The sequence below is a fragment of the Lathyrus oleraceus genome, chromosome 2 (assembly GCF_024323335.1).
Source record: "Lathyrus oleraceus cultivar Zhongwan6 chromosome 2, CAAS_Psat_ZW6_1.0, whole genome shotgun sequence".
Lineage (NCBI taxonomy): Eukaryota > Viridiplantae > Streptophyta > Magnoliopsida > Fabales > Fabaceae > Lathyrus > Lathyrus oleraceus.
The window spans coordinates 471,152,922-471,164,404 of NC_066580.1; the positions used below are offsets into that span (position 1 = coordinate 471,152,922).

At 39.1% G+C, this 11,483-nt stretch overlaps 1 protein-coding gene across 1 annotated transcript; it reads right to left on the minus strand.

Moving 5' to 3' along the window:
* Positions 1–724: 724 nt before the first annotated feature.
* Positions 725–10,775, minus strand: LOC127123801 (zinc finger BED domain-containing protein RICESLEEPER 2-like). The gene is made up of 4 exons (XM_051053982.1): positions 10,080–10,775; positions 9,567–9,941; positions 881–950; positions 725–798 (listed from the first exon to the last, which is right to left on the minus strand). Exons 1-4 carry the CDS (start codon positions 10,773–10,775, stop codon positions 725–727), a joined length of 1,215 nt encoding a protein of 404 aa, XP_050909939.1.
* Positions 10,776–11,483: the final 708 nt, after the last annotated feature.

Genomic DNA, 11,483 nt, shown 5'->3' on the forward strand with positions numbered 1-11,483 from the left:
TAACTGAGATAAGACTTTTATCACTACTCTCTCATTAAATTCCAATGGAGCAAAGTAATGCATATTGTTGCCATCAATGAGATAAGTACATGGTTTTTAGGACAATTTATAAATTTCAAACACAATACAAAACAAGTTGAATACACTTACAGTTTAGTGGATCTTGCTCTATGGTTCTTTGAGTTCTTTGACTGCTACTGTTTTCATGCTCCATATACCCAAATAAACACACCAGTGTCACACAATAAAGTCCAACAATAGAGTATGTTGCTGCTCATTTATCAAGATGTTGCAAAATGTATCAATTGATCCTGGCTATATAGCGTATCGTCACAGTTTTACCAAATTGTTCATGCATGGCCTCAAAATGTTCTATTGACACAATTAGCAATACTTCATCTAACTAATGGACAACCGACCATGACATTACCAACTTCAGTTCAGAATTAATTAGTATTAAATCCAACTAATAAACCACTAATGATAATTAACACAATAATATATTGTTTGATGCATACCAAAATTTGGCTAGCTTGAATTTCTTCAAAATCCACGGGACAAAATATATATTGTTTGACCATTGAGTAGTCACAAAATATAAGTCACATATGACTTCAAAAAACATATGTGGACTGAAAAATTAAACAAGAAAAATATTAAGCTTTAAAAAGGAATAAAGTAATAAGTAAATCAAATTAATAAAGTAAATATACCTCCATATTTTTCAAGCACAACCAGAAGGTTGTGGCTGAGACGGTAAAGATCCTCTTCTTGTTGCAGAAGAAATTTCTTCAAATTCTGAAATAATGAAATAAACATTTTTTTAGAAAGATATAACAATTATGAAATAAAGATATAACATTTTTAGAAATGATTTTACCTGCTATAATATCTTCAGAAAGCTCAAAATCTTCCATGAGGTTCAAGTCTTTGAAATAGCTAAAAGACGGCTTTAACCAATTATGGGTGCAAATTAATGCCTTTGCAATTTCAGGTTTTAGGGAGCTCCTATAAGTTTCTAAGACTCTCCCTCCCGTACTGAAGGCACTTTCTGATGCAACCGTAGATGTAACACCCCGATAAAATAAGATAATTATTTAATTTAAGTTAATAATACATTTATTAATTTAATTAAATAATTGGAATATTATTATTGGAATTATTATTATTGGGTTATTATTTTATTGGAATAAAAGTTGGAATTTAGAAAAGGTCCCATTTAGTAAAAAGGTTTATTTTTCACGTGAAAAGGAAAAGGGACAGAAAAGTGGAAAAGAGCAAAGAGAGCCAGAGAACAAGGATTGAAGAGAGGAAGAACTTGAAGCTGCAGGATTGCCGGATTAACTCAGGTAAGGGGGGTTTATCGTCAATTAATGGGTATTATGGGATAACATGTAATGGGTAGTGATAGACTATTGATTTGTCCCTGATTAGAATGATGCATGATGAAGATTGTGAAATATTGGATGAACGAAAAATGGGTTTTATTGGAGAAATTCGTAGGAATTAGATGTAATAATGTTAGCCTTTGTGGAATCGAATAGGGTATGATTCGTGTTAGGTGATATGAATGATTATTGTGTAAAATTGGACTGTGGAAGGTGGAATTGGAGAGATCTCGTAGCAGAGAAGACCATTGCAGATCTGGAAATCTGGTTTCTGGTCATACGCGTATGGCACTAGGCAATACGCGTATGAGATGGCCTGGTACGCGTATGGTACTAGGCATTACGCATATGGATGAGGAAGATGATGTTTTGAACGTAGCTCTGTCTCTGTTGGTACGCGTATGAGGATGTGGTACGCGTAGCATACGCGTATGAGGCAGGCATTACGCGTATGGGATTGGCTGAGAAATGGGCCATACGCGTATGGGACTAGGCAATACGCGTATGGGCAGGATTGTGATTTTCTGTGCTGTTGTTGTGCAGTTTTTGGTTGTTCAGCTGAGTAATGTAATTTAGCTGATGTATGATAGAGTAGGGATCATTTCCCGTTGTTTTTGAGTAGTATAGGTATTAGTAGAGTGTGCTAATGCTGTGATTGATTATGTGGTATGATGATATGCATAATGTTGTGAATGTATCGATCATGTATGAAATTATGAATGGACTGTTTATGGCTTAGAGGGTGAGCATATGTCCATTGTGGTTGATTGTTGATGTTTGCATGACTAAGTGATTTAGCTTGCATATTGTGGCCTTTATGGTGGTAGCTAATTCCCATGGTGAGGAATTAGTGAGTTAGTATTGTGGATTGTTGTTGATGTTTGCATGCTAGGTGATTAGCGTGCATATCATAGCCCTTGGGGTGGTAGCTAATTCCCATGGTGAGGAATTAGTGAGTGAGTCACTAGGTCTCAAATGAGTGGGACTAGTGAGCTTGGTAGCCGTACCTGGATTGGGTCGGTGAGGTTGAACTATATGTTCACGAATAGTCGGTACCGCATGCATGGAGTCTCATTGCATAATGTATGTATGACGTATAATATGAATGGATGTATTCCAATATTATACGTGTGTTTGTGATGGTATTGGGTATGAGTATGAACTGTGTTGATATTGAGTATGCCATTTGTGTTGATGTGCCGTTACCGAATGTGTGATATGATTAGGGTGATTAATTGTGTTATTACTTAGCATTACATGATATTTTATAATGCTTATTATATTGATTGAGGAACTCACCCTTACAACTATGTTTCAGGTAACGAGCAGTGATTGAGTAGAAGCTAGTCCTTGGAGTCTAGTGTAGTTCCTTAGTGGGTCATGCTCTGGTAGATGTAACATCGGGATGGGATGTTTTACTATGTTTTCATTTGGTTGTTGAACAACTTTACATGTAAAGTATTACATGGTTTGAATGTTGTTAGTTTGTATCCGCTGCGTATTATGCAAATGTTTCCTTTTGATTAAATAAATGAGCATGACAGGATATTTTGGAGAATGGTGTGAAATGATTGTGTGACACCCTTAATTGCATAATTACTCTGATTGATTTACATTGTTGTTTTAATTAAATATTTGGGGTATTTTAGAAGGGTGTTACATTAGTGGTATCAGAGCATAGTCGGTCGAGTCGAGTCGTAATTATTCTGTTCCCCTGTACGGGATAGGTGTTGTGTAACCCTATCAGTACTTATTGTTTAGCTTGTTGGGTTTTCAGAATAGAGATGGCTGGAAGAGGTAGAGATGATGCTGCGATTGCTGAGGCTCTGGGTATGCTAGCTAGAGTACTTGGAGGGAATCCGAATGTTATGGGAATGGGAGCTGCTCGTCAACTGAGTGAGTTCCAGAAGAACAATCCTCCAATGTTCAAGGGAGCATACGATCCAGATGGTGCTCAGAAGTGGTTGAAGGAGATTGAGAGGATCTTCCGAGTGACTGAGTGTGCCGATAACCAGAAGGTCAGATTCGGTACGCATATGCTGTCAGAGGAAGCAGATGACTGGTGGGTTGCTACCCGCACTGAGTTGGAAACTGCGGGGAATGCTGAGATCACTTGGGCTGTGTTCAGAGAGAGATTCCTGAGAAAGTACTTTCCAGAGGATTTCAGAGGAAAGAAAGAGATAGAGTTCTTGGAATTGAAGCAGGGCAACCGGTCTGTTACTGAGTATGCTGCTAAGTTCACAGAGCTGTCGAAGTATTACACTCCCTATAACGAGGCTACTGGGGAATTTTCAAAGTGTGTGAAGTTTGAGAACGGGTTACGTCCCGAGATCAAGCAGGCTATTGGGTATCAGCGGATTAGAGTGTTTTCTGATTTGGTTGACTGTTGCAGGATTTTTGAACAGGATACCAAGGCCAGAGCGGAGAGCTATCAGCAGAGGGTTGATAGGAAAGGCAAGAATCAGAATGATCGTGGAAAACCGTATGCAGCTGGCAAGGGTTTTCAGAGACAGAGTGGGATGAAGAGGCCTAGTGGGGGAGACTCTAGTGCCCCTGCTAAGTGTTTCAGATGTGGTCAGGCTGGACATCGGATCCATGAATGTACCAGTGCTGAGAGGAAGTGTTTCAAGTGTGGAAAAGGTGGTCACTTGGCTGCAGAGTGCCGGTTGAAGACTGTGACTTGTTTCAACTGTGGAGAGGTGGGTCATATTAGCCCACAGTGTCCTAAGCCGAAGAAGGAGAATCAGTCGGGAGGCAAGGTCTTTGCTTTATCGGGTTCTGAGACTTCTGCAGATGATCGTTTGATCCGAGGTACGTGTTATATTAATGGCTTTCCTCTTGTAGCTATTATTGACACAGGTGCGACTCATTCCTTTATATCTTTGGATTATGCTGTGAAACTTAAGTTAGAGATATCTGAGATGCATGGTAGTATGGTGATTGATACTCCTGCGAAGGGTTCAGTGACTACTACTTCAGTTTGTTTAAATTGTCCTTTGAGTATTTTTGGTAGAGACTTTGGAATGGACCTTGTGTGTCTTCCACTAGTGCAGATTGATGTTATTCTGGGTATGAACTGGTTGGTGTGTAACCGAGTTTATATCAACTGTTTTGATAAGACTGTGATCTTTCCTGAAAGTGAGGAAGGAAAGAGTTTGTTTCTATCAGCAAGGCAGGTGAATGAGGCAGTAGCAGATGGGGCAGAGTTGTTCATGCTGTTAGCTACTATGAAGGCTAAAGATAAACTGGTGATTGGCGATCTAGCCGTGGTGTGTGATTTTCCTGATGTGTTTCCGGAAGAAGTGAATGAATTACCACCAGAGCGTGAAGTTGAGTTCTCGATTGATTTAGTACCTGGTACTAGGCCGATATCGATGGCTCCGTACCGTATGTCTGCTGTTGAGTTAACTGAATTGAAGAGTCAGTTGGAAGATCTGTTGGATAAGAAATTTATTCGTTCGAGTGTGTCACCGTGGGGTGCACCAGTGTTATTGGTTAAGAAGAAAGAAGGTACTATGAGGTTGTGTGTGGACTACAGGCAACTGAATAAAGTGACGATCAAGAATCGGTATCCTTTGCCAAGGATTGATGATCTGATGGATCAATTGGTTGGTGCGAGTGTGTTCAGCAAAATAGATTTGAGATCTGGGTATCATCAGATACGTGTGAAAACTGAGGATATTCAGAAGACTGCTTTCAGAACAAGGTATGGACATTATGAGTATTCTGTAATGCCTTTTGGTGTGACTAATGCGCCTGGAGTATTTATGGAGTATATGAATAGGATTTTCCATCCGTATCTAGACCAGTTTGTTGTGGTGTTTATTGATGATATTTTGGTGTATTCGAAATCTGAAGAAGAGCATGCTGAGCATTTGAGAGTGGTTTTAGGAGTTCTACGAGAAAAGAAGTTATTTGCTAAACTGTCTAAGTGTGAATTTTGGTTAGAAGAGGTTAGTTTTCTTGGTCATGTGATTTCCAGAGGTGGTGTTGCTGTTGATCCTTCTAAGATAGAAGCGGTATCTAAGTGGGAAGCTCTGAAGTCAGTTTCTGAGATAAAGAGTTTTCTTGGACTTGCAGGATATTATAGGAAGTTCATTGAGGGATTTTCTAAGTTGGCGTTACCGTTGACGATGTTGACTAGAAAGGGGCAAGCGCTTGTTTGGGACTCGAAATGTGAAGAAGGTTTCCAAGAGTTAAAGAGAAGGTTAACTACTGCTCCTATTCTGATATTACCGAGTCCGTCAGAACTATTTGAGGTTTACTGTGATGTTTCATTGTTGGGTTTGGGTGGTGTGTTGATGCAGAATAAGCAGGTTATAGCTTATGCTTCGAGACAACTGAGGGTTCATGAGAGGAACTATCCGACACACGATTTAGAGTTGGCAGCTGTGGTATTTGTTCTGAAGTTATGGAGGCATTACTTGTACGGTTCAAGATTTGAGGTTTTCAGTGATCATAAAAGTTTAAAGTATTTGTTTGATTAGAAAGAGCTGAATATGAGACAGAGGAGATGGTTAGAGTTTCTGAAGGATTATGACTTTGGTTTGAATTACCATCCGGGTAAAGCAAACGTAGTGGCTGATGCATTGAGTCGGAAATCATTGCATATGTCTATGTTAATGGTTAAGGAATTGGATTTAATTGAGCAGTTTAGAGACTTGAGTTTGGTGTGTGAGAGTACTCACAATAGTGTTAAATTGGGAATGTTGAAGTTAACGAGTAGTATTCTGGATGAGATCAGAGAGGGTCAGAAATCCGATGTGCTTTTGGTTGATAAGTTGACTCTAGTGAATCAAGGTCAAGGTGGTGAATTCAGAGTTGATGAGAATGGTGTTTTGAAATTTGGTAATCGGGTGTGTATTCCGGATGTTACCGAACTTAAGAAGAGTATTCTTGAGGAAGGACATCGTAGTGGCCTGAGTATTCATCCTGGAGCTACGAAGATGTATCATGATTTGAAAAAGTTATTTTGGTGGCCGGGAATGAAAAGAGAAATTGCGAGTTTTGTTTATTCTTGTTTGACTTGTCAGAAGTCGAAGATTGAGCATCAAAAGCCGTCTGGGCTAATGCAACCGTTGGCTATTCCAGAGTGGAAGTGGGATAGTATCAGTATGGATTTTGTTTCTGGTTTACCGAGGACAAATAAGAATTCTGAAGCCATTTGGGTGATTGTTGATAGATTGACTAAATCGGCTCATTTCATTCCGATCAGAATGGATTATCCGTTAGAGAGATTAGCTGAATTGTATATTGAGAAAATTGTAAGTTTGCATGGTATTCCGTCGAGTATTGTTTCGGACAGAGATCCTAGATTTACATCGAAGTTCTGGGAAGGTTTGCAGAGGGCTTTGGGAACTAAGCTGAGGTTGAGTTCTGCATATCATCCGCAGACTGATGGTCAGACTGAGAGGACGATTCAGTCACTAGAGGATCTTTTGAGGGCGTGTGTTTTGGAAAAAGGAGGTGCTTGGGATTGTTATTTACCTTTGATTGAGTTTACCTACAACAATAGTTTTCATTCGAGCATTGGTATGGCACCGTTTGAAGCTTTGTATGGTAGGAGATGTCGGACACCTTTATGTTGGTATGAGTCCGGTGAGAGTGCTGTGATCGGACCGGAGATTGTTCAACAAACTACGGAAAAGATTAAGATGATTCAGGAGAAGATGAGAATTGCTCAGAGTCGTCAGAAGAGTTATCACGACAAGAGAAGGAAGTCACTTGAGTTTCAAGAGGGAGATCATGTGTTTCTTCGTGTTACTCCGATAACTGGGGTTGGTCGAGCTTTGAAGTCGAAGAAGTTGACACCTCGATTTATTGGTCCTTATCAAATTTTGGAGAGGATATGGGAGGTAGCCTATCGTATCGCTTTACCGCCGTCACTTGCGAATTTGCATGAAGTTTTTCATGTGTCTCAGTTGAGGAGGTACATTCATGATCCGTCGCATGTGGTCCAAGTAGATGATGTCCAGGTGAGAGATAACCTGACTGTTGAAACATCACCTATGAGGATTGAGGATCGAGAGTTGAAGCAGCTGCGGGGTAGAGAGATTGCTTTAGTAAAGGTAGCTTGGGGAGGACCAACAGGTGGCAATGTGACTTGGGAACTTGAGAGCCAGATGAAGGAGTCGTATCCGGAGTTATTCGCTTGAGGTATGTTTTCGAGGACGAAAACTCTTTTAGTGGGGGAGAGTTGTAACACCCCGATAAAATAAGATAATTATTTAATTTAAGTTAATAATACATTTATTAATTTAATTAAATAATTGGAATATTATTATTGGAATTATTATTATTGGGTTATTATTTTATTGGAATAAAAGTTGGAATTTAGAAAAGGTCCCATTTAGTAAAAAGGTTTATTTTTCACGTGAAAAGGAAAAGGGACAGAAAAGTGGAAAAGGGCAAAGAGAGCCAGAGAACAAGGATTGAAGAGAGGAAGAACTTGAAGCTGCAGGATTGCCGGATTAACTCAGGTAAGGGGGGTTTATCGTCGATTAATGGGTATTATGGGATAACATGTAATGGGTAGTGATAGACTATTGATTTGTCCCTGATTAGAATGATGCATGATGAAGATTGTGAAATATTGGATGAACGAAAAATGGGTTTTATTGGAGAAATTCGTAGGAATTAGATGTAATAATGTTAGCCTTTGTGGAATCGAATAGGGTATGATTCGTGTTAGGTGATATGAATGATTATTGTGTAAAATTGGACTGTGGAAGGTGGAATTGGAGAGATCTCGTAGCAGAGAAGACCATTGCAGATCTGGAAATCTGGTTTCTGGTCATACGCGTATGGCACTAGGCAATACGCGTATGAGATGGCCTGGTACGCGTATGGTACTAGGCATTACGCGTATGGATGAGGAAGATGATGTTTTGAACGTAGCTCTGTCTCTGTTGGTACGCGTATGAGGATGTGGTACGCGTAGCATACGCGTATGAGGCAGGCATTACGCGTATGGGATTGGCTGAGAAATGGGCCATACGCGTATGGGACTAGGCAATACGCGTATGGGCAGGATTGTGATTTTCTGTGCTGTTGTTGTGCAGTTTTTGGTTGTTCAGCTGAGTAATGTAATTTAGCTGATGTATGATAGAGTAGGGATCATTTCCCGTTGTTTTTGAGTAGTATAGGTATTAGTAGAGTGTGCTAATGCTGTGATTGATTATGTGGTATGATGATATGCATAATGTTGTGAATGTATCGATCATGTATGAAATTATGAATGGACTGTTTATGGCTTAGAGGGTGAGCATATGTCCATTGTGGTTGATTGTTGATGTTTGCATGACTAAGTGATTTAGCTTGCATATTGTGGCCTTTATGGTGGTAGCTAATTCCCATGGTGAGGAATTAGTGAGTTAGTATTGTGGATTGTTGTTGATGTTTGCATGCTAGGTGATTAGCGTGCATATCATAGCCCTTGGGGTGGTAGCTAATTCCCATGGTGAGGAATTAGTGAGTGAGTCACTAGGTCTCAAATGAGGGGGACTAGTGAGCTTGGTAGCCGTACCTGGATTGGGTCGGTGAGGTTGAACTATATGTTCACGAATAGTCGGTACCGCATGCATGGAGTCTCATTGCATAATGTATGTATGACGTATAATATGAATGGATGTATTCCAATATTATACGTGTGTTTGTGATGGTATTGGGTATGAGTATGAACTGTGTTGATATTGAGTATGCCATTTGTGTTGATGTGCCGTTACCGAATGTGTGATATGATTAGGGTGATTAATTGTGTTATTACTTAGCATTACATGATATTTTATAATGCTTATTATATTGATTGAGGAACTCACCCTTACAACTATGTTTCAGGTAACGAGCAGTGATTGAGTAGAAGCTAGTCCTTGGAGTCTAGTGTAGTTCCTTAGTGGGTCATGCTCTGGTAGATGTAACATCGGGATGGGATGTTTTACTATGTTTTCATTTGGTTGTTGAACAAATTTACATGTAAAGTATTACATGGTTTGAATGTTGTTAGTTTGTATCCGCTGCGTATTATGCAAATGTTTCCTTTTGATTAAATAAATGAGCATGACAGGATATTTTGGAGAATGGTGTGAAATGATTGTGTGACACCCTTAATTGCATAATTACTCTGATTGATTTACATTGTTGTTTTAATTAAATATTTGGGGTATTTTAGAAGGGTGTTACAGTAGACACTGGTGTGACAAAAATATCTTTAGCTATTGTAGATAAAATAGGATATTGTGTTGAATTGTGTTTCCACCATACAAGAAGGTCAAATTTAGGATCCCTTTTGACACACTTACTAGAGTAAAAACCCTCAAGCTCATTTTGTTGATCAATCGAGTCTTGTTCCTCTAAATGTTGCTCAAAAGCATTGACTCTAGCCATTAGTGAAGGACGGCTAATTGTTGTTTCATCATTGGAAACATTGTTTTCACCACTACCAATAGGTTGTCTATTATGATTTTGGTCATAAGCTTTCTTATACCAATCATACAATTTTTGTAAGCTCTCTTTTATAGATTTGATCAACCCGATAGCAAACACAGATCCAACTCCCTACATATCCTTAAAAGTCCACTCAATATAACTCAACTTGTACCTTGGATCCAAAATAATTCCAAAATAAATCAACTTATTCATCTTAGTAGCACACCCTCATTATCTATTATACTTTTCCATCATGTCCCCACCCACACTTGCAAAAACATCATTCAAGTTCATAGTAGCTTGCTTCAGCTCACAATAGATCGCAGACACTTGGTGAAAAGCACTATGCAAACTCACACTTTGAGAGGTGGAAAAAACATTAGTTGCTTCATAGAATAACTTTAAAAAAGAGATAAAAGCTCTAACAATGTCCCAATCATCACTACTAGGAGGACTACCTTTTCCAAAGAACTCCCTATAGCTCGACTCTTCATACTCAAGCTTATCAAAAGCAGCTTGAAACTTCTCTGCAGCCTCAAGCATCAAATATGTCGCGTTCCAACGAGTTGAAACATCGAGACATACTAGTTTTTTACAAGTTATTCCAGCAAATTCAATGCATTCTTTAAACTTGGCTGCCCTATGAGGGGAAGACTTGACAAATCTAACAACATCCCTAACACTAGTAATAGACAAATGCTTATCTTTCAAACCCTCATTTACCACCAAGTTCAATATGTGAGCAGCACACCTCATATGAAAACATTTTCCATCCCCCATCATCCCATTCATAGTTGATATTTTTCTATGCAAATATGCTACAGCTACATCATTTGAAGTTGCATTATCAACAGTTATGGTAGACACATTCCTAATTCCCCAATCCCTTAACACCTCTTCAGTAGTAAGTGCTTGTGGTTTGGAATAACTGTGAAGCTTATAATTCTCTTTTGATAGTTCCATTCGTTATCTACAAAGTGTGCCGTAAAGGTTAAGTAGTTTTGATTTTGGATAGAAGTCCAGCAATCAGTGGTAAGTGCTACTCTATTGTAGTCAGACTTAAAGAAGGCTTTTAGTTTTTGTTTTTCATCCAAGTGTAGATGAAAACAGTCTCTAGCTACTGTACGCCTAGATGGGAGAGTAAATTGGGGCTACATTACTTTAGAATAGTACTTAAAACCTTCCCCCTCAACTGCACTAAATGGTTGTTCATCTAGAACCATAAAAATTGACAAAGCTTTTCTACAAGCTTGCTTGTCAAATTTGGAGCTAACGTGACCCAAACTAGATCCTTCTACAGAGGGGTATGTAAGAATAGTTTGGGTGAGATCAGTGGTTCTAGGCTTCTTTGCACATTTTAAAATATGATAGTTCATGTTGGTGGTGCCATGAGTCCTAGGGTCACATAGGTATTTTTTGTGGCAGTGTTTACAAGCTGCAGTTGGTGTATCAACTAAGTCATCTGGTAATCTAATAAAGTGCTCCCAACAAGCAGATGATTGCCTAGAACCACTTGCACTAGCTTTCCTCTTCTTTGTAGGTTGGGTATTAACTAATTCTGGTCCAACAACTTCAGTTGTTGTTGCTGAACCAACTTCATTCATGACATATTGAGTAGGTATAGTTTGATTAGGCTGACCCATCACTGAAAAATGTGATGATTCCATAATC

Coding starts and splice junctions, on each gene's coding strand:
- LOC127123801 (XM_051053982.1), bottom strand. CDS start 10,775: ATGGAACTATCAAAAGAGAATTATAAGCTTCACAGTTATTCCAAACCA. Junction 9,942..10,079: donor TGAATGATGTTTTTGCAAGT/GTGGGTGGGGAC, acceptor AAGGATATGTAG/GGAGTTGGATCTGTGTTTGC. Junction 799..880: donor TTCTGAAGATATTATAGCAG/GTAAAATCATTT, acceptor TCATTATTTCAG/AATTTGAAGAAATTTCTTCT.